Consider the following 24337-nt stretch of genomic DNA (forward strand, 5'->3'; position numbering starts at 1 on the left):
CAAATAATAAAAGAATGGTCTCTCCATTATTGTTTTCCTTTTATGCAATAACACATTTTTTTTTCACAGTAAACGACCAGTTAGACTTCTTTTATGAAAGTCTTGGTTGGTGGAAAAAGGATCGCCGCAAACAAATAACATGTAAAGGGGAGTAAATGAAAAATTAACCCTGCAAAACTCACATGTCCAGTAATGCGGTAGGTGTGTGGAGTTCGTATGCATAATTACTAACCTCAGTCCTATCATGGTGGTCCAAGCATTCTAGTACAAGGTGAAAACGTTAAAAGCCATTCATGCGTGTGGGGCCGGCGCATGTAAGAATTCTTACATCGACCTTTGATGGTTTTCAACTTTTCGGTCAGTTTTCACCTACGACCAAGTGAATCAAAATCTGTTGTTTTTTACTTTACATGATCAGATCACGGTAACCAAAAGCACCTCTCACTCAACTAAAATCGTACTTCTAATTTTTCAGCAGGTTAATTAAGTGAATCGAACTCTGTAATTTCTTCGAGCAAATCTTATAAGTGTATACCTTATTTATTTTGAATTGAAATCTATCTACTATATATAATATATCTAATTGTTAAGAAGAATGATAGGCAGAGACAAACCAACCGGCCCTGACCTCTTTTCATTAAAAGGGAGTTCTTATAATCAAAAGCAACTTTTAATGTCCCATCAAAAGTTGTTTTTATTAAAAATATTATTCTTTTAATAAAAGGACCGGTTGGTTTGCCCCATCTATCATTTTCCGATTGTTAGAGCATTTGATGCGTGACAGACAAAACAAAGTAGGTAGCTTTCACAGCAATTAAGTGGTCAAAGACGTCCCAGTCACGGACTAAAATATGGGCACCAAAGTTAGTGTTTGGTAAATGGTTGTGATATGAAATTTCTGTTAAAATGTTTTGAATTTGGCTTCTTGAAAGAAAAAAAAGAAAAAGTGGGAGATGAAAGATAGTTACCAAACATGCTCAGAGCATCCCTAGTCAGCTTTCTAATTTTTAGTTTAAAAATCTACTTTTTTTTATTTTATCTATCACTTTTAAAAAGCTTCTTACATCAAACTCTCTAAATCTTTTTCTATTTCAACTAAATATTAATTTTTTATTAGTCTTAAGCAACCACTCCTAACTCCTAACAAATGAGGAGAGAGAAAAAGTGAAAAGTGAAGTAAAAGGAAAGAGAAATGATAAAATATTCAATAGCTTATAAAATTTGTGAGTCAAATTTGAAGTGAAATTCTGACAAAAGCTAAAGTAGAGAAATTATATAGAGTTTGTTCGAATGGGTTTTTTTGAATTTTTCACCAAATTTTGATTAAAAAAAAAAAAATTAAATGAAAAGCTCACTAGGGATGCTCTCAAAGAGTTCTCTTGTATAGCTATTGTTACAAAAATCGAGAATCATCTCTACCGTTTATGCTGCCACATGCTGACGTATACGCATCTCTCTTAATGATAAAATATAAATAAATAAATAAATCATACGCCTGATAACACTACTTATTTCAAATTGAGCCCTATGAGAAAAACTTTTTCAATGCAAGAATTATCCACAATTAGGATCACAAGCATATCAGCTCCTATCTTCACAGGAAACACTACCAAGCTATGGGTGATTTCACTTTATCCTCATAACTAGTTTGGATAAACTGGGGTCTGGAAGTGGTTGTGAAAAATATTTTGAACGATTTACAAATAATAATCAGCATCAGAAATATACATCGGAGTTGCTATTTGTTCTAATCATTGCTAAACCGAAGCTTCACATGAATAAATTATAATAACATAAGCTAGCGCCCAAAATTGATACTACACATGAATAAATTATAATAACAAATGCAAACACTAATCACTCAAAACCAACTGAACCACGGACAAGGCACAAAATTATACTACACGACTGGTGACTTCCTTGGGAGTGGCATCTACATCCCATCGCAGCATCAGCCTTCTTAAGAAATAACAATCGTCTCTTAAACGCATACCAGCAACATGCGACATCCAAAACAACGAACCCTTACAGCTTGATACGTAACATTTCAATTCACATCCAGAAACGGGAAAGCTAATGGAGTAGAATATCCGATACACGATCTTGTGCATCGTCAGGAATCTCCCTCCCGGGGACCTGGACCTTTAGAAGATTAGCATACCTGTCAAAGATAATGTGACATGTCATTCACCAACTATACAAGGTATTCCAACTAAGCTGTAAGTCATATCAACTCACTCTGGAGCTGTAAACAAGCGCTCGTGCTCCATGATGAAGGCTAGCAAGGCCTGTAAACATTAACTGCAAACGCTGATCACTGGTGGCAACACAACTACTTAAAAGCAAGAAAATATCAAGTTCAGATGACTTGCCTCAAATGGCATGTTTAGAAGTTCATAGTAAGTACGGACATGATCTAATCTCTGTTGGACAGCTTCACTTTTAATCGATGGGATAGCTGCCAGGGCCTGTAATGCCAATAAAAGTAATGTAGAATGTAGCATTGTATCGTAAAATCAAAATGAAAACCAACAAGCCTCATTTGCATAATTTTGGGTTGGCCTTAAGGATGAGAGTACATAACCATCCTAGTTCTAAAGATATTTAGCCATTGGCCCCCAGCAAATGTCAACCTTTTATTAAATGATGCCTATATCTAGGAAGGCCAACTGGTTGCATCTAAGGAACGGCTAATAGCCTTCACCATGTGATTGGCAGAGAGGAAATCCATCACATTATTTATGCAGTTACGACTCGTACAACCATTTCAACAGAGGGAATTGCATTGCCTCGTGCATTTCTACACCTGAGAGGGCCAAATCTTATTCCATCATTCTGTTAAAGATAAACATGAATAAAAATTAGGGTAAATGTGAAGGTGTCAAATTTTCAACATTAAGACTCATTTTTCTGGAACACATGGAACACAATATAACTTTACGGGTCAAACTACTCACTCAAAAGAGCCTCATTATCTACCTCAAAAAGAAGAAAAGATGAAGCTTAAGTTTACCCCTTTGAATTTGCTAGAGGGACCTTGTCTCACATTCCACTTTTTTTTTTTTTTATTTGATAAGTAGGAAAAATATCATTAAAAAATGCAAACCACAGACAAGTACACAGGAAATATACAAGAAAAGCGACAAGGCGTAGAAGAAAAAAGAACAAGAAAATCATGAAAGTTAATCACTAAGGGAGCTAGGAACGCAACAGTCCAAGAGAACAAAGAATAATTAAATAAAAAATTCTGAACTCCTTAATCATCTTTTCTTTGTCCTTGAAGTTTCTTTCATTCCATTCCTTCCACAGGCACCAAAAAAGGCAAGAAGGAACAATCTTCCTTTCTTTGTTCTCGCATTCCACTTATTGAATTGCTTCCATAGGGATATTATAAAGGACACAGAAGGTCAAGGAAGAGCTAGCTTAAGATAATAGGTAAACTGATGCTCACCGCATCAATACCATTTTTCTTAAACATGAGAACAAATAAAAGTATCAAAAGAAATAAATTTGCTCCTGAGAAAATTTTATGTCACTCTAATCAGTTTTGGAGAACTGAAAGGCAACCTATCCGGAACAAAATTTACCTGTTCTAGGGCAATTGAATTCCGGCATATCTGCTGAACCCCAAAGAGGTTGATGGATTTCATATCAGCCAAAGCCTAAGCAGACATTGCCCTTTCTCATCAGCAGTGAACAAGAGACAAAACATTGCATGGGAAACATAAACATATGGAAGTCCAAAAGATCATTAAAATCTAACCCAAAATCAGTGCATGCGAACCTTGATGGATGCAGTGGCCGCAATGCTACAAATTCCACCAAATATGTAATTGCGCTTTGAACTTGCAACAAAAGGTGCCATTGCCTCATCCCTACGTGTTATCTATTGGTACAAAGTAGGAAAGACATGTAAGATTGCTTCCAAGAGAATATGACACTCAGTGAACATAATTTAATGGGATTCAAAAATATATATGTTCCTATAATCATCCTTGCATAAAATTTGTTTCTAATGTATCACTCCTTGTCAAGAAAGAAGAAAGTTATTCATTCAATTTGAAGACAAAAATAATTGATGCAACCAACCCCAATTAGATTGGGTTAGGGTTCAGTCAAGTCTATGCAATTGAAGGCTCATCCACTAGGAAAGAGAAAATGTCAAAATTAGAGACATTGACCATGCTTTCTTTTCCATATTAGAACAAAAAAAAATAAATAAAATATTTGGTTTCTTGTCAACTTAGCTGCACAAAAAAGTTGTTAAAATCTCATTTGAGATTATAAGATCTATGTTTGTTCCTCTGAAAAGTTAAAATTTTTCCACCCCAAGTCTTTTTTCTTTTTTTCTTTTTTGTACACAACTTCTTGTCTCTGCAACAAGATGCAGAAAAACACTTGATCATTTGCAATAGAACTGCCATGCATGTGGATTCTCAGATGCCAATATATGTGTACTTAAGGTCCTCCATGCTGCTGATTTTGTTAAAGGAATGCAATTGCAAGTAAAAACAAAGAAAAATATTTATGAGTACGTTTTTTCTACTAAAGAATTGTTGATGCTCCCATGACTAAATTAACTATTTGACCAAATTAGTATATCGTAGAACTATAGGGAAAAAAATCAGTTCAACAATAGGTTACTAATATATAAAAATTAACAATTTACTTAAAATGTATCCCAAGTATTTTTTTTTTGATAAGTAAGAATTCAATAAAAAGCGCAGAGGGGCGCAACCTTAGTACACAGGAAGTATACAAAAATGCCCCTAAACAGAGGAAATGAAAGAACACGAAAGTAAAAAGTCAGCGAACAACAAACTACCCGGGCTATGCGCCGACACCCAAAGATATAACAAATTAAGCACCTTTCTACAAATAGCCCCAACTGAAGACTCCACATCCTAAAAATCAGTATCCCAAGTATTTTTAATATTATCATATTGGAATATCCACATTTTATATCTTTTGGAAGCCTTCCCCACTCCAATAAGTGTGGTAAAAATAATCAAATAAAAATCTTTTGAGTAGGCCAACAGCAAATTTACTATTGTAAACATAAATAAAAGCTAGAGATAAAAATACTGACCTGGGCTGTGAGTGAAATAATAAAGTCATCTGGCTCTTCAGCATCTTGGTCCTCCAAATATTGCCTATTTGTCATTTCCTGTTTAAATCATAATGCTCGGGAGCTGAAGATATTTCTAGTGTTTTCACTTTCAAGACCTTTATATTGTATCTATTCCCATTAAGACAAAGTATATATTAATTACACAAGTTTTACAAACCTGCATATGGAAAATCGTCTCCAACTGCATCTCTACACGTAAAACCTTAAGACAGTCAATTGCTAATTTCCTGTACTCATCAGCAAATGATGCCAGATCCCTAATAGGTGCACTGCTTGTTCGAGTATGACGGTGCTTAGGATTTTCCTCTACTTGATTTGATTGTCTTGAGTTTGTTTGCCCAAGCCTGTATTTAGCATGAGATATGTAATTCATTCAAGCTATTGAAAATAATTAACTACTAAGAAGTTTCAGAAAGGCAGTAGTTTTATTAATTTATATAATGTGCACAGTTACATAAAATTGGTTGCAACAAGAACATTATTAGCAAAATAAAAGTTCTTTACGTGATTGCACTCAGTTGATGGCATGATTTTTTTTTTTTTTTTTAAAGTAATCTCATATCATTAAAAAGCGCAGATGGGATGGCATGAAATATGCCACAGCATCGAACTTGATAGAGACATACAAGGAAAAACAATCATGGTTCTTTCAGTGATGCCATGTTCTTAAAGTATAAGTAAGATATAAGTATTTTGCCATGTGCTTAAACACTTCAGAAGGAAAGGAAAAGTAAGACTTTTACAGCTAGGGAAACGAGGTAAAGTGATACTAACATCACTAATGTGGTTGCCAGTTGATTTTCTTGTCTAAACCATTTCATGGAGTTCCTATGGGTTATTTCTGGCATTTATATGCAAATATAGTTCTTGTTATTGTCCTTTCCTCTGCATCTTGTACATTTTTTCCAGCCCTGTTATCATCTCTCAAAGAGAAAAACTATGCCTATAATTTTTTAAAACTAACAGAAGATGTATCTCCTGCATGCTTTGCAGTCGACAGATTCTTATTTACATAAACTCAAAGATAATTAAACTCTCTCTCTCTCTCTCTCTCTCTCTCTCTCTCTCTCTCTCTCTCTCTCTCTCTCTCTCTCTCTCCACACACACATAAAAACCCTTACAGACAAACATTTGTTGTGTGCAAACATAAAGACATTCTGGGAATATGGAAACAACACAAAGCCTTCTGTTCATACTAATATTAGGCCGCACAAAAGACTTCCAGCATAATTTGTGACTATGAGAGAACTTACCTTTCAATTGAGTCTGCAACATACTCCAATGAATCACTAAGGGATGCCAGCAAAATTATTTTGTTATCATCACGAATTAAATTCTCCTGCACAAGAGAAAATAAAGAAGAAATATCAATATATAATCCTGATACTCCTGTGTTCATTAGCACTTCAGTACGGTGAGGATCAATTCACCAGCAAGATTTCACATACTTAAATATTTTTACAGAAGTTGAAATACAACTGTTCTTTACTGGAGGATTTTTTTTCTTATTAGTTATTATTATTACTACTGGAGGAAAATCAATAGCCCAAAATAAGAACACAAATTAATAGTTCAAATAAATAACTTGTGGTTTCAAATGGCCATAGAAGGACCTGCTTAATGGGACGCAAAGCCAACAATAAGTCGCTAAGCTCCAGTTCAACCTCAATGCTTTCAGCATCAGAGACATTGTTGTCCATGTTTGACTGACCGAGTGGATTTGGTAAACAAGAACTTGCTGGATCAAGTCGCATCAATTTCTCAATATCATGCCTCCCAATGAGCATATAACTCTGCTTCTCAAGCACTGCCTGAAACATTATGCAAAACATTTTTGAAAAGTAATAAAGTTTCTTCAAAAGTTCACAAATCGAGTACACTGTGACTCATTGTCCACCTAGAAGTTGAAAGTTAATGATTGAAAAAGTGACTCCACATGCTGTGCACCGCTTATGAGCCATCTCTTCAAAAGGTTTTTTATTATTGCCAACTACGATTTATTTCAATTTTCTAGCATAATATAGCATGAGGATTGAATTTACGCATATGTATGAGTACTTACCTATATAAAATAATGCACTGAAACGTGCATTGTTTCTTAATCCAATATTGTACTTGCATTAATAGCAAGTAGTCCAGTCTTACCTTTATATAAACTAATTTACTAATGCAATTATAACCAATGACTTAAATGTGCACCAAATGTGAAAACATTTATCTAGAAATACATCTAGCACAAACATTATGCAATGTCAAAACTGTAATGGAATATTGATTAATTTATCTAAATGCCAATTTAGCATCAATACCTCACAATTATCATATGTTGAGAACATTTCTTCTCTCTTTGATAAGCTATCATATAGTGTCTTTTTTAGTATCAACATAGGTTAGAGGGATAAAAATAAAGTACCAAAAGATATAGAGGAGAGAGAAAAGATAAAAAGTGAATATTAAAGCAGTGGAATTTAGAAGGAAAATGACCTAGAGCTAAAAATGGAATATATCCAAAGGAACTGATGGTCTAATCACTAATATACTAGATGGAAATCAGGCACGTTTATAGTATCAAACAGAATCAGCAGTCATATCTGGTGGTGAAATAATTAGATTTAGAAATGGCAATAAAAAATTCACCTATTAGAAATCTTGTATCACAAGGCAATTTTCAAAGATGTAAACAGCGCTTTTAGAGCAAATACCATAAGTAACACAACTATAATGAAGGCATAGAAGATTTGTATTGTTGAGTTGCATAAAAAGGATAGGGTGAAAGGCATCTGGTTTTGATGGCTGAACAGCATCACATTCATGTCAGATGCTGCAGAATCACAACCTAAGACACAAGTGGAGTATAGGGGCAAGCCAAGGGTAGAACTAGCATAAAATTAACAAGTTTACAAAGGATGAGGATAAAAGCCAGCCAAAATGCTAGATGAGGGAAAGGCAAGAGTTGTGAGAGTATGGGGGAAGGATGATGACATTAAGGAAATAAGAGGAACTTTTATCTAACATTTGATGAAAATGAAAGTACGGTAATAAGTTGTATGAAACAGAATAAAGGAATTTAATTATTATCTAACGAAAAAAAAAAATATATATATATATATATATTTTTTTTTTTTTTTTTTTTTTTTTGATAAGTAAAATTTATAGAAAAGGCGCAAAGGGGCGCAACCCAAAGTACACAGGAAGTATACAAGGGACCCCTAAGGTAAGGGGGAAAGAGAACAACTATCTAAAAATTCACAATAGGAACAATCCTGCAAAGAAATAAATCTATCCCTCCACAAATACAACATTTGGAACATCTTTCTCTTCAGATTCGAGGCATCCATCTCACAATCTTCAAAGCAGCGAGCATTCCGTTCTCTCCAGATGCACCACATCAAACACAACGGAGCCATACGCCAAAACTGTAACGAAGTCCTATTACCCTTCTGGCCCCTCCAAACCCCCAACATGACTTTCACCGACTTCGGCATCACCCACTCCACCCCAAACAATTGCAAGAGTGCCCTCCATAATTCAGAAGCCATCATACAATGCAGAAATAAATGATCAATGGATTCTCCAGCAGATTTACACATATAGCACCAATCCAATATGATAAAGTTTCTCTTACGAAGATTATCCAAAGTTAAAGATTTCCCTAGAGTAGCCGTCCAAACAAAGAAAGCCACTCTCGGGGGAACATTGACTTTCCAAATACTTTTCCAAGGAAAAAAGAACTGAGGAGGACTCGACATCAATTGATAGTAGGACTTTACCTCGAAAGATTTCTTACTGGCTGGCACCCAACACAACTTATCCTCTCCCTCGCTGCTAACTTTGAAGTTGTACAAAATCCCAAAAAACCTACTAACCGCTTCGACCTCCCAATCATGAACAGGGCGAGCAAACAATATATTCCATGAGATGATGCCATTTTGTCTCTGCATAATATCCTCCACCCAAGCATCCTTTCTTCTAGCAATAAGAAACAACTCAGGAAAAAGGGTCTTCAAAGGAATATCCCCACACCAAACATCATGCCAAAACAAGACTTTCGAGCCACTCCCGATCTCATATCTCACATGCGCAGCAAAGTCATCACATCCCCTCCTAATGCTTTTCCACAAACCAACCCCAAAAGAACCCCCAACCTCCTTAGAAACTTTCAAGGGGAAAAAATGGAGTTAGGGAAGCTAAAGAAAAACGAAGGAGAAAATGTTTTCCTAAGGCATAAAAATTCATGTTGATGAATGAATTAAAGACTGCGAGGCAACAAAAACTAAGTTCCACATGAATGTATGGGAGCACTTTGCAAGCTATACGCAATTACAAAAAGGAATAAAATCCAAATTAACTATAATCATTCAAACATACAAATCATACAACTTTTTTTTATTAAGAGCTGATAAGTCACACAATGGAACTTTGGGGATTCCTTATTGGCACATTAAAAAGCTATGGTTAATGATAAATTATGTCAACCATGAGTTCTATTCCTGTTAAAATCATGTGGCCTAAAGCACAAACCAATCAACTCATTATGAAAATAATGGAGGGAAAAAATAAGATAACTAAAAACAATATAGCAATAATGTGCTGAGCCAAAAGGAGAGAAAATAGGAAACCACATGCCTCCATGTATGAAGTACGACATCTTTCATATGTGCGCTCAAGGAAAGTCTGCACATACTTCACAAGGTCACCGGCAAATTTAGGCATTGCTTGAGCCCAACCAAGCACCTATAATAAGTTATAACTTCAAATTAGATAGTCAAAATACCATAAATAACTTACAAAAAAATGTTAAACAGATATTCAGAATAGAGCCAGCGACACTAGTGGCTATACAGCCCAAATCTTGTGAATCCCACTGATTGTGCAGAGTATTGGGGGCAAAAATCCCTTTCTTTTAAGATGGGAAACATAAGTTAACTTGCCTCCTTTGCTAAGAAATCTATAGCCAAAAGCCCCTGCAAGACCGGTCTACCCTTCTCAACCAATGGAGTATAAGTAGCAGCAGTATGTGCCCTTGGCCGAAATGCAGCTGGACCTACAAGATTACTCACAGAAATAAGATCTTTTTTCTGCAGAAAAAGGACACAGCCAAAAGATTAATACGAACATAGGCATCATTCAACAATCTCTCAATGACTCATCCAACTAGCATACACACTGTCCTAATCCTAAATGCATGTGGAGTTATAACAAAGAGAAAAAAAAAATATTCTCTTTATGGTTATAGCGTACAGGTGTTTCATTCTTTCTGCAACTTCTATAGCTTCAAATGTCAAAAACAACATAAACATGCAGTGTCGCACAATGACCTTTTCCAATCATAGACTAGTGATGAAACCTAAAGGTTTAACTTTTCTTCTTGTTTACAGACACTGGATTTCATATTTATAACTCAGAAGAGTATTAGGCGGGTAGGTGTTACTTCTATGGTGGCCTAATTTGGTTAGACTATCTCCAGGGAGAATATTAACACTGGAAAGTTTTGAAACAAGACACTTTACTGATAGCTGGAGCTAAATATCCAAGGTAGGAGTGGAGTCTATAGATCACCTGCTGCTTCATTGTTACAAGGCCAGCAAATTGTGGTATTCAGTGCAAATTGGGTTATGCCTCCATTTGTGCTTGAGTTGTTTAATTTGGAGAGTGGTGGCAGGGAAAGGACAGAGAGGGTTGCTCATACGGCAATGATTCATGTAAATAATTCTGAATAGGCACAATGGTAGAGCTTTCCAGGGTGTTAAGATTACCCTATATAAGCACAAGATGGGGTTTATTAAATTGTTTTACTCGACATTTGATTCCACCCAGATTTAGTTCCACTTTTTTTTTTCTTTTAATGTTTTTGATTCCTCCAGTGTTAGTATCAGATTTATCACATCGGAGTTGCGACTTTTGCGTATGACACGTGTACTTGAGCTTTGCCCTTTTCTCAAAAAAGAATACTTCACTTACTAAAAGAAAATGTCTTTGAGGTAAAAGTGACAGATATCTATGATGCTATAAGCCTATGGCACACAACTACGAGTAAGACAATAGTTAACAGATGTTAACTCAGTGGGCCTTGGGAATTGATGCCATAGCCTCTTAAAACATTTCGAATAAGATAAAGCTAGCTCCTTTACAATGAGTCAAACAATTTGATTTATAGTTTCAGGCTACTAAAGCTAACTGGGAAAGAAAAGAAGAAGAAGAAAAGACCAAGTTAAAATAGTTTAGAGAACTTGCTTGATATAGCTTGTTGTACACTTTTTCGGTAGTCTACAAACATAGTTGGTAAAAAGTGGTCCTTCACGAAGTTTTCCACAAAAGCAAGCAATCCATCGTTCCTGCAGTTTTAGAAGTTAAGAATTCAAATGCACATCAGTATGGAACCAGGAAAACAAACAGGGATCACAACACTGAATTTACAGCTTTTCTTCAGCATTTGGTAATCAGTCAAAACATGACTAGCACACTACAAGAACTTAGGTTGAAACTTTACCACAATAAGAAACATAGATTAAAGTATTATGTCAAGACACATTCTTCCACCACCACATTTCACTTCTAATGCAAAGCACTATTCCAATTACAGTTAAGGAAGAAGTGAGAAAATCAGGCAAAAGACAGAAATAGTAAGACAAAAGTTAAAGGCTTCCTAACAATTCTTTTTTTTAAAAAAATAAAAATAAAAAAAGGAATCGACCCTAAGGGAAGGGGAATGTAACGACCCAGGAAAAAGCACTAGCCATATCTGCACTATCACTCCAAAAGGACTAGTCAATTTAGAGCTTCCTTAGAATTCCTTATAAAGTCCAATTTTTCTACCTAGGTAATGTGGGACTTAACACTCATGACTATCTTTATAAATCACTCACTGTATATGGGCTACTCTGTTAAATTACTACTTATTCCAAAAGCTTAAGCGGATAGAAAGACCTAAATTTAATCATTAATCAATACTTTAACACTACCCCTCACGTGTGAGATCAAACTCTCTTTTAATAGATGAGACCCAACATGTGGAATATTTTAATTAAAATAAGGGGGTAAATTGACGGAATTAAGATTCGAACTCATGATCTCTGGCTCTGATACCATATTAAATTACCACTTGTCCCAAAAGCTTAAATTGATAGGAAAAGGTAAATTTAACATTAATCAATACTTTAACATACTTGTCCTCTTCCCAATGTGGGACAAGGGTGTTACAGGGGAAGGGGAGTTGTGCTTTGTATATTTCATGCAATGAGGTGATTTTATGTAAAATCAGATCACTGAACAAGGAAAGAGTTCAAGAGTTTTGAGCATACCCAAGCTGGGCATACTTTTTCGGCAGCATTGAAGCAACCTTATCTGTGAACTGCAGATCACATCAGATCAGAAAAGGCCAACTACAGAACCTGTTATGCAAAGATAATATATTTCACATTGGTAGCATGGATATATGACAGTCCAGAACCTGAAGCACGGGTCGGTATACAGATGCTGCTAGATAAATGCCCTGCTCAGGCAAGACAGTTGCAGACCCATAACCTTCTTGTGATACATTAGGACCCCTCCGACTCCATCCCTGGCGAATGAGGTCAACTCCTGCTTAGGAATCAAGGATACCATAAATGAGATAATTTTTGTGGTAATTCAAGGATCCCGTTAAAATTGATAAAATCAACAATAGAATAGGGAAATTCAAGGATCCCATAAAAATTGATAAAATTAAAAAGAATTGGAAACTAAATCCAACTTATACAATGAGAATCAATGCAGGAAATGTAAGTAATGCATCTTCAGCATACCCTGGTTAGGAATGGATATTGTAGCATCTGTGAAACGAAAAGCAAAGGTAAGACCATCTTCTGACCGGTCCCTGTTACCCATCAGCATGAAATATTACATGATTGTGCAAGAAAAAAATGAGAATTACATGACTTACCAAAAAAAAAAGTGAGAATTAAATGAAACAATTCTAATTATATCTAAGAAAAGTAAACTAGATGTAGCAAGCTACCATGCAGCCTATATGTAAAATAATAATACCCCTACATACACAAACTTTCCTTCACATCCCAGTGACCAAAAAGTAATGATTGTCAGAATTTCAGTATAAGTTATATTAAAAACATGTCAAGCAACATATTGACTTCAAAGATAAAGCACCCACACAGTGAATCAGGTCAGCATCTGAAAATGAAGGAATCAGGAGTCCTTTTGATATGTTAATTAAAATGACGGAGAGACTTCAACCAACAGTGGAACATATAAAAGTTTACCAACAAATTCCCATTGTTAAAATTTTGCGAGGAAAAGAATAAACATCCAACTGAGCTTCATTATTAATAAATAATAATAATAATGATAAATAAATAAAAGCATCAGTGCAGTCACAAATTTACTCTGCAGTGGCTTCAATATTATCTAGATAAGTTGATGAGAACTTGTCCTTTTGACTTTCCAATTATAAGTTTGCAGCGCATGCAGTTGCATATAGTTGAGATCAGCCTTTCTATGTTGGATTCCATGACAAGGACATGAAATAATGGTTTTCAGTCTAGGCTGCATGGCAAGTTGAACAGGCAAATTTCTAGGGTTTCAAGTCCCAATTTGTTCTCTTCTAGACTCTGTTTGTCACAATGGAAGGTGTTCCAAGGGGAAATTGCAGAGAGAGAGAGAGGCATGAAGCAACTTTATCTCCCTGAAGCTATGGATTCAGCACTCCAAATGATGTTATTAAACCATTTTGGTTGGGCTTCTATGTAAAGGAACTTATTTTTTTGATAGGTAAGCAGAGAAATTTTATAAACAGCGTAAAGGCAACCCTAAGCATACATCAAGTATAAAAAAAATACACCAAAACAGAAAAAGAAAGAAGAAAGAAAAAGAAAAGAAGAAAAAAAAAAAAGAGAAAAGAAAAAAAACCTGCAAAACCCAAAATTAGGAGGAAACCCAAGCATCCTAACAGGAACCAGCCCACAAAACCCAGAGAACAATACATCATACCAAGGGCCCTTCTATGTAAAGGGACTTATGGAATGGGTTTTCTTTTGTGATTATGACTTCATCGCAGATATAAGATAAAACATTTTTTCAAACACTTTCATACCTGTTATTTATCTTCTAAAGCTAGAAATAACCTCAAATATATCTAAAAATATTTATTCAATAGCTAATTAATTGTCACATCTTTGGCATATCGTATCATAACTTTTCAACAATTGTTGCATCACTGTATCTGTATCGAATCATAGCCGTGTCCTATGTACGTATCAGTGTTTCTGATACGTACATAGGACACAGCTATGTATCAAAAACACCTGAACAAGAATTTAAAGGCACTTGCCTCTTTTCCTTGGAAGGGGCCTTGCTTGCAAGTCTAGCCGTTTGAACGGCAGCATCTGCAGACGCTGCTTCAGGAGTTGCTCGCAGAATCTCACAAATGAGTTGTTGGCATTCACTCTTTGGCACATTAAAGAAATACAAGTTAAAAAAACAAGTTGGGAAAGGATCATGCCAGTTCATTAATGCTATTTATTTTTTATTGATTTTCAAATTTAATATCAGGCATCCAGATTGTCAACAACTTAAAGCAGATAGGGTTACCTGCAAAACTGTCAAGGAGAACCCAATGCTGTAGCCCCCAGTAACTTGAGATGCTTCAGAATCGAGGTTCCAATCTGTCGAAATCGACCTTGGTGTGTTCACTTCAGTGTAATGAGTGGATTTTGACTCCAGAATCTCTCCAACAACAACATGATTCTCTGAACAATTAAAAATGAGAAATTAGTTTCAACATTAACAGTAAGTAAAAGATCAGAAAGTAGGTATCTCACCAAATATCCGAACAACAGTATCCAAGATTGAATCCAGAACCTCCGTCGTGGAAGCCTGTGCTTTTCCTGTGGGAGACATCACAGGCGAGACAGGGCTTACCGCCAAAAAAGTCCCAGTCAGAGATATCCCATTCTGGCGCTTCTGTTTTGGCAACTGGAAGCTTCCTAACTGTCCTTTCATAAAATGAAGACCTATAGTTGCAGTTCGGTCACCCTGACCAATGCCAGACCTTGAAGAATTAACAAGTTCTGCATGAGCTTTGATCTTGGATGTGATAATCTCATGTATTGCCGGTCGCAATCTTTGGCTGTTACAAAACAAAATGGATAAAGTTTATATGTCATCATAAAGTAACAGAAGAAAAATGAAAATGAAAATGCCATAAGTTCAAAGATAAGATACACATATTCAACAGAATTTAGTCATTATCACAAACTAGATGGAGTTGGCTACTTGGAAAAAGAAACATATGAAAATCTGAGTGTAGTACATAATCAGTTCATGAAACAAGATGCAGTTTCAACAAAACTAAGATTGTTAACCAATTTAATCACTATACAAATTCACATTCATATCCATTCGCCTCAGCCACAAGAGTGTTATGGCATCACCGGACACAAAATCAGTCAGAAGGCTAGATAGACAGTCTTCATTGACGTCATCCCACCATGCTTCAGCAAGGTACCCAGTACTAGTTTTTAATCTATCCAGGACAATTAGGAAACCAAGAAATTTAACAATCAGTAAATGAAGTTGATCCTATATTCAGTAGGCATTTAATTTAACATGGCATGCCCTCTATTCATAAGATTATTCAGATGGTGATTGAGGATGATTAGAGTTACATATATGATGACAATGCTTTATAATATAGAACAGTGAACACCAATATAACATAACTATGGATATAACAAGTAATAAAAATATCAAGAACGACATATATTAAGGTCAGGAGCAAATCCAATAATTAAAGGAAAAGGGGAGAAAGAAACACAATACAAGAAAGTCCCATATTCTAGAAGTGAGAGCTAATATATAACAAAATTATTTATGGAGATTCTGTCCAAGACACCACTGGAAGAAACGAAATTCTTTCAAAACTATGCTTCATACAGAGTCAGATTGAAGTATATCAGCCAGACAACAAACCATATTATAGCACCAGCAGCTGCAACTTTGCCAAGCATGCAGAGACACTCAACCATGGTTTGCAAATATTTTACATGAAGTGGAGCGTCACCCTTTTTCATTGCTTCCTACATCCAATTATAAAACCCAAAACTTCAGCCTAGAAGATGAGAATAGCAACACATAAGAAAACTTGAGATGTAATTATAAGATTTTCTTACAAGAAATTCATCTGGAGTGGAATTTGAAAGCCATGTTGGCATTTGACGAGGAACAATTTTGACATCCTTTAGATTACCATCGCCACCATTGACTTTTATTGATGCCTTATGCCCATCTGAGGTAGCATCATCATGTAGTTCCAAAGCACCATCCTCGTCATAGCCATCAAAAGATGAACTGAAAGCAGATTCTGAGGTATATTTAGATGGGGAAAAAAATTCAAAATGACTATCAACTAAAAATGTGGTATAAGTAGAAGTATCGATAAAGAAAAAGGAGCAGTTCAAATATAGATTAAAAAAGACAACTCAAAAAACAGATAATAAAAGTTGCACCAACACAGTTAAAAAGAATTGTCCAATCTTACCCTCCATCAACAGAACTGGGTCTATATGATCCATCCACATGGACACCAACCTGGCTGTCAACTTTCAGTAACCTGGTTCTTCGAGATAGAGGTTGTGAATTATTCACAGAAAATGAAGCTGTGGTCGTTGGCACTTCATCATCCCTTTCATCCATGCTTGAGGCAGCTGAGCTGCAGAATATAATCAACTTAAAGGCAATAAATTTCATAAAAGCAATACCTTTTAACAAATATCTCAAATTGTATTTCAGAAAATTTGTGGTTCTAGTGATAATAATCACACAACACAACCTGCAAACCCCTTATGCCCCCAAACCACCAACAAATAAAAAGGAAAAAGGAAAAGGAAAAGGACAAAAACATATCAATAAATAGAGCTTTACTAAAAGCGTCATAAATTTTCTTCAAAATACCAATATGCCTCAGAAAGTAGCATGCTAACAGAACAAGGAAAATCACATAGGACTTTCTTCTTCCTCCGAACCCCCTAACTACTTATTCCAAAAAAAAAAAAAAACACTTATATCAGCTTCAGGTTGGACTAGCTCTGAAACACCGGCAATAGTATATTGTGATATAGGACAAACATGCAATTGAGAATAAAGTTTGAAGAGAGAAGAAGAGAAGAAGAAGCTGAGAAGAGAAGAGAAAAGAAACCAGAGAGAAGAAGCTTGGGGGAAAAAAAAAAACAAGGGAAAAGATAGACGACAACAGTCAATCAAAATTTAAATTCCTCAAAAGCTACCAATACAATAGAAAATTAGGTTTAAAGAAACTAGGGATTAAACCCTAACCCTAACTCTAATCGTACTTGGGCAGTTGGGCTAATGATCTACTAAAATAACATAAAGCCCAAAATAAAAATGCTACAACCAATCTGAAAAATGAACAATAAAACAACTAAAATGCAAACTAATAAAAACCCAATAATAATCCAGCCCTCAATCAGCCAACCACAAGGTCATGGGCTGGTGTGATCTATGACTCGTGTCTGGTGACCCCATCACATGCCCACATGCCAAACACCACCCAGCACCCCAAAAAGAAAATTAAAACTATAGAAGTTGATATAAATAGGATTCCTAAGGTACGGAAGGATATGAATGTCAGAGTTAAGAACAAAAGTAAATACCTGTATTCGCCTTTATTGTACAGATGTGCATGCAAGTCCTCCAAAACTTTATAAAAAAGAACTCCTCGCAACTTTGTCAGCTCTGACCGGACATCTTGAAGAGCACCAACCTGGGCCATATAAACCAGAATAATTATGATGCAAGCACAACACTTAAAAAGTTCAATCCTTAATTTTAACTCAGTACTAGCGTCAACGTGAAAAGACAAAAAGAAGCATTTGGAAGCATGATAACAATACAATTTCTTATTTCGCAGTAAAATGTCTAGGAAAAAAAAAAAAGCTACAGTGCTGCTAGGTAATTTTCTGAATGTTTGTCTTTAACTTATAAAAGAATGATTATCTTTAAAGACATAGTACGAAGGTGAAACTTTTCAATAGATGCGTGAGCCAATGAGAGAGACTGCAATCTTCATGGTCAAGATAGTGTTGCCAAATCTTGCAAACATGAAAGTAGCTTACAGTTTAAAAATAATAATAATAAATAAATAAAAGAAAGAAAAAGAAGAAGAAGAAAAAAGAAAAAAAAACTAAGGTTAGTGTGTAATATATAATATGACAGATTACTGGAATTTGGGATGATAAAAAAAGTATCATGCTTTAACTCCATGAGTATTGGGCTGATGACCTAAGGCTTAGAAACTTGCAAGATACAATGAATTATAATGTTTTCGGACACCAACCATAAAATAGAGGATTTGGATGTAACTTTAATAGAATATAAGCTACACAAAAACCATGAATCTCCCATTCCCCCTCCCCATGGGATCAATTACTTATCATAAAGGAATCTAAGCTATATAAAAATTGGGAAAAAAAATGAAAGAAAAAGAACATAAAACACTTCTTGTGGCATTACAGAAGTGGATATGATAGCAAAAGGTTAGAAAACCAACAGTTTGAAGCCCCTCTCGCTCAAGCATCAGTGTTGATTGAACATGCAACTGAACAGCAGCATAGAACTGCTTGTCAGCAATGAGCTTCTCAATACGAGCTGGAACCTGAGCCAAATTTCAAATAGACAAGATGAAAGTTTTGCAGAATCACCAGAAGTGTGGCATGCAGATAATTCAAAACAGCATAACTGTAGTACTACTCACAAGTGGCAAGGTCAGCACACAAGTTCTTTTTTTTTTTTTTTTTAAAGCAAATGTTAGAACAAGTTAGGCAGGACATACTATAGCATGCATAAATGTGTGCATACTTATGCATGCATGCCTGCCTCTATATATGGATAAGATAGCAACTGTAACTCAAGTACAAAAAAATTCAAGCACAGTGGCATAGTTGTAGCATTTTGATGGAATTAGGTGATTGAAATTTAACATTCACCAAGATTATGCACATGCTATTGAATCTGATATCATCTGAAAGCTGGAAATAGGTATAGACAAACCTTAGCTATGCCCTCAATTTGATCTAACAGGGAAATTATGTGACGCAACGTTACTGACCGATACCACAACTGATGCAATTGCTTATTGCGGGCACTAAGACGTGTCTTTGCCTCAGCCAAATCAACCTTTAAGACACCTATACTTTCAGTAGATTCGCTGAACAATCGCAAGATCTGAACCAAAAAAGAAAAAGGAAATTACAACACAGAATGGAACTGCAACTCTGACTTTTCTCATTCCCTGGGGGTGCCCAAGGGAGTTGGGGAAAAGAAAAATCAATATTTGAAAGGCTACATCACAAAAGTACTTAAAAATATCTACTACGGGAGAAAATAAATTATCATGCTTATAAAAATAAGTTAAATACATGATTAAGGACTGCTCTCAGCCTAAGTAAAATATCATAATGCTCCTGCATGATCTATTTGTTCATCACATGAATCCCATCATATGATCAGTGAACGCACCACAAAACACGCACATGCATGCACGCAGAATGAAGAAGACCATCCAGAAAAGAAAGTATAAAGTCAAGGAGAAAACTGGTTAGAAACCTGGGAATAATTTTGAATTGCTTTGTTGAAGCCACTGTGATAAGCATGCACTACTTCATCCACAACCTCCTCAATAATGTCACTTTGCTCCTTTAAAAACTGAACTTCACCTTCACGATCTTTAGATGTCAAAATGTGTACGACATGGGGTAATGAATCAAACCGTGCAGCGGCCCAACTCTCATCTATTCTAGAAAGCTCTTCCCTTAGATACTGCATTTACCATAAGCAAACAGGGACAATGAGAAGAAGAAAAATACAAAACCATATGATCATAGTAGCATATATAATAAGGTCAAAATATTTTTTTGATAAGTTTTTTTTTTTTTTGATAAGTATAATAAGGTCAAAATATAACAAATGATCAGATGGTGACTGGCATATTGATGCCCGCATCTTGAAAGAGGACTACCATGCCAGTTGCTACAGTTCTTAAAGCATAACTACTATGCACCAGAATCATGGGCATCGTATAACGATAATTAATATTTTTGTCCACGAAACATTTTGCACTCTCATTAGCGTTCTTAAAATCAGTGTTTCGCAAGGAAAACAAAAAAAGGAGCAGAAAATAATTATCCCGGTGCATTTTCCTTCAGTCAGCCTGTCATGGAAGGATGCTAGCAAAATCAGAAGAACTAGAGGCTTGAAGGCTCAGGTCGGTCAAGCAAACTGATTCATTTAATTCTTCGACTAGTCTTAGCACCCACACAGTAGAGGGGAGAAGAATTCCCTTTCTGCCTCATATAAACCTCTAAACAGTCCTCAAGAGAGAACTATTTCAAGCCCCAGTAATTCTTTTTCGAGTAGTCTTAGCACCCACACAGTAGAGGGGAGAAGAATTCCCTTTCTGCCTCATATAAACCTCTAAACAGTCCTCAAGAGAGAACTATTTCAAGCCTCAGTAATTCATTTTCTTCCATCTTCTCCCATGAGATTCATGGGTCAAATCAGGTCCTATACCAAATCGTGATTCTTTTCAGTCCAATTTTTGCAAACGAAAAAGACAGTGCTGATTCTGATGTATTCAATTTCAATGACATTGAGTCTGCCTTTTCTTTTTTCTTCTATTAAGTAAAAACAAATTCAACGGAGTAATCAAATTCTAAAGAAAGTACAACTTATGTTAGTGATAAAAACCTTAAATAAAGCAAATTGAACTTACTGCTTTATTGGGAGACACGGGCAAACCATCAAAAAGCCCCATCTTGACCTTTACACCTCACCGGACTCCGTAGAAACGAAACTCAATTCACCCTGGCAAAGGGTTGATCCAAACAGAATAATGTTAGGCTTAGGACCGTTTTTATAAGAGTAATAATGTTATCAGAAAAGAGCAAAGTGCATTGCCCTGGTACACCTAAAGCATTCAACAGATAACTAAAAACAAGATTATTACAGTTCTAACAGCAGTGTAACACAAATCTGACCACAATATAACACAGATAAATTAATATTTTGTGAGACCAAATGTTCGACAAAGCTGATTTTGCTAGCAAATAAAATGAAAAACGAATGTTCGTGTCTGTATGTGTATGTTTGAAATTGAAAAGTCCGGTCAATTGAGCTCCACACGGTTGTTTAGGAAATTGGAGTTGAATTTTCTACGTTAGATAAAAACTACAGAGAGAATAACAAATTTTCTCGTCCTTTCTTTTCTCAAACGTAACCGAACTGAGGGTAAAATTCGAGAAAAATACCTCTAGATCCAGCACGGAGGGAACCGAAAATCGACCAATTCAGCACAGTCTCGTCACCTAGTACTTCAAACAATCTGATAAGATTAATGGCATTAGCATAAGACTAATTCAGAAATCACCGAAATAACAAAGGGAAATTTTGGCGAAAATAAAACCGAACGGGATTAGTTAATTAGGTTTTACATTTTCAGCTCGTAGCTGAGGTTGAGCTCGCGGGAGTGGATCTCTTTGATTGCCGAGTGGAGAAGAAGATGAAAATCTTGGCATAGAAGAAGAAAATTTGAGAAAGCCGTACCCGGAAGGAACTCCTGATTAACGAGGCGGTTGTATTTTTTCTATTTTATTTTTAGATTAAATGAATATTTAGTACATATGGTCTAAAAATTTTATTTTTTTAATCTCAATTTCATTTCTCTTTATAAATGATATTTGAATTTTAAAAAAAGATTAACTTTATTTCTCCGGTTATTTTTCCGTTCAAATTTTAACGAATTGCAAGGTAGGGTTGATATGTGGCTCAATATAAAAATAACAATCTTTAAAAATTAATTAAAAATTAAAAATAAATAAAACAAAAAAAAATTATAAAAAAAGGTGGCCTTAAAATTAATGTAACATTAAAAAAAAAGGTGGTTGGACAAGCTCAGTCACCCTCTTGACCCTCAGGGCCAAAACCCTCCCATAATTAAAGTTTTTATTTTTAATATTCTACCACGTGTCAACCTTCATTAATTGACATGCGGCTATCCGTTAAAGTTTGGACGGAAAAATAGACGGAAGTGTCAAGTCAGTATTTTCTCAAAACTCAAATATTATTAGTAAAGTAAAATAAAATTAAGATACTAAAAAATAAAATTTTTAACATATACTAAATATGTCTTTAACCCTTTATTTTTAGTAATATCGTTAAAAATGGATACATTCGAACGGGTCGGATATCCCCCCACTTTATCGCAGATTCGAGGAAACAATGCATTTTCAGTCTTTGTAGTTAAGAATTGTGATAAATGGGTAAAAAGTAATTTACCACTTCACGAGATAACAAGTAACACGGCCTTGTTTGGTAAATTTTTTGAAGTTTGTTTTTTTTTTTAAATATCAATAAAAAGTTATTGATATAATATAAAGTAGAAGAAAAAAAAAACTAAGTAAAAAAAGTTGTTAAAAAATAATTGATGTGACATAAAAAAATAAAAAAATAATTGATGTGACATAAAAAAATAAAAAATGTTGAAAAATGTAAGAAAAAAAAAATAAAAAGTGATTGATATGATATAAAAAAAATATATATTTTTTAAAATTAATTTTTTTTTTAAAGAAAGAAGAGAGGGTTAAAACATCAAGGAATAATAGCAAAATGTAGTTCTTTTGGGCTTTATCCTTTAAACATATATTATAGACAGAATCAAGTAAAATCTTGTTTATTTTCTTTATTCTTTTTTATCTTTTGTTGGGGATAAAATTAACACCAAAGACATGGGGGCCGAGCCCATCAGGTCGGCCCAGCAAGATTAGACCCAATTTATAAGACCATTCGTTATCTCCAAAAAGACGTATATCTCGAGTATATCAAGATAGACTTTTATCCCATCCAATATGGGATAAGGTACCTAATAGAATGACATTAGCTAAAGAGAGTGTCATATCAAGTTTGGACTCTACTACCCAATTTGAATTCTATGAAGATAAGACTTAAGACCATGTGATCTAGGACTCAGACTCCTAATCAGAAAGATAAAATTAAAGACTATGTGATCTAGGACTCAGACTCCTAATCAGATTATGCTCCAAGTATTTTAGCAGTTTTATAACTGTGAGCCTATAAATAAGACTACTACGCCAGGTATTAAAACAGATTCTCTGAACTCTTGAGATTACTGATATTCTCCAAAAAATAAGTTTGAACTGACTTAGGCATCGGAGTGGGGGTCCGGTCGGCACCCCCGACGAGCCGTTTGTTATTTTGCAGATTACGAGGAGAACGAACATCGAGGAAGGCAACGAATCACAAGGCAATACGTCACCGTACCGGAAACTGTACCAACAGTTTGGCGCCGTCTGTGGGAACGATTATTCGTTTCTCATAAAAAAAAATCCGCAACGGTGACTACGAGATCAGATCATGAAGAATGACGATTCTCGCCTTTAAAAATCACGGCTCAAATTGGCTGGATTTTTCTTTCTTGAAGATCCTCAGTATGCGTCCACTGACACAAAATCAAAGTTCTCTATGGATGTGGGAGTCAGATCTGAAACTATGAAATTCGAGAGTTTTTGGATGTTTCATGTACTATCGCTCTGATCGTCTCCTTGGACTCCTGAAACGACGCAGTCAAAGCATCCATATTCTGTCTTCATCGGAAAATTGAGATAAGTTCATTATGCAATTACTCAGCAACTCCTTTATTTAATTGCTATTCAAGAGATGTCAGATCCAATCTCAAGAATAATAAAAATATTCTGATTAAGCATGTCTATCTCTTTATTGTGATTCGCAACATCCAATTATGTCAAAAATAAAAAGGGCACGTTACTGCTTAGCTTTAGCAGTTTAGCGTACGCAGGTGCTTTGCTATTTCCTTTTTTGCAAAGATAAAAACAAAAGGTAGTAGCATGGCGTTAGAAAACTTCCTCTCAATTCTTGTTTTCTAAAATTAAATAAAGTGATATGGAATTGAAGACCACGTCAAGGTCCCATGTCAAAAGCAAAAAAGAAATTTGATCAAGTCTTGGTGCTATTCTACATAGTTTCTCATATTCATGATTATTAATTGTTAGACCCTGCCATAACATGACTGAGAACCTTAGAATGAAAGGTTGCGTTTAATGTTTTTGAATAGAGATCTCACCAAAATGATCTGAGTTAGTAAATTCTGAGAAAATATCTACT

General features: G+C 35.2%; 1 protein-coding gene across 1 annotated transcript; it reads right to left on the bottom strand.

The window, feature by feature from the left end:
- Positions 1-1671: 1671 nt before the first annotated feature.
- LOC133862864 (exocyst complex component SEC8) lies at positions 1672-21777 on the bottom strand. The gene is made up of 28 exons (XM_062298762.1): positions 21631-21777; positions 21448-21521; positions 20913-21004; positions 19748-19960; positions 19193-19366; positions 18693-18797; positions 17797-17906; positions 16665-16835; positions 16297-16474; positions 16097-16203; positions 14947-15254; positions 14717-14874; positions 14457-14572; positions 12916-12986; positions 12582-12712; positions 12433-12482; positions 11366-11466; positions 10063-10175; positions 9754-9865; positions 6745-6938; positions 6385-6470; positions 5289-5475; positions 5090-5167; positions 3785-3886; positions 3588-3662; positions 2373-2468; positions 2239-2288; positions 1672-2161 (listed from the first exon to the last, which is right to left on the bottom strand). Exons 3-28 carry the CDS (start codon positions 20952-20954, stop codon positions 2074-2076), a joined length of 3216 nt encoding a protein of 1071 aa, XP_062154746.1. The 5' UTR covers positions 20955-21004; positions 21448-21521; positions 21631-21777; the 3' UTR covers positions 1672-2073.
- Between the last annotated feature and the right edge of the window lie 2560 nt (positions 21778-24337).

This window comes from Alnus glutinosa, chromosome 3 (assembly GCF_958979055.1).
Source record: "Alnus glutinosa chromosome 3, dhAlnGlut1.1, whole genome shotgun sequence".
Lineage (NCBI taxonomy): Eukaryota > Viridiplantae > Streptophyta > Magnoliopsida > Fagales > Betulaceae > Alnus > Alnus glutinosa.

Bases quoted from the DNA above. Each gene is read 5' to 3' on its own strand.
- LOC133862864 (XM_062298762.1), bottom strand. From the start codon at position 20,954: ATGGGGCTTTTTGATGGTTTGCCCGTGTCTCCCAATAAAGCA. The intron at 14,573-14,716 runs GTAACCCTATCT...AATGTGCCAAAG, and splicing joins TCTCCTTGACAGTTTTGCAG to AGTGAATGCCAACAACTCAT. The intron at 12,987-14,456 runs GCAAGTGCCTTT...GATGGGTAACAG, and splicing joins GCCCCTTCCAAGGAAAAGAG to GGACCGGTCAGAAGATGGTC.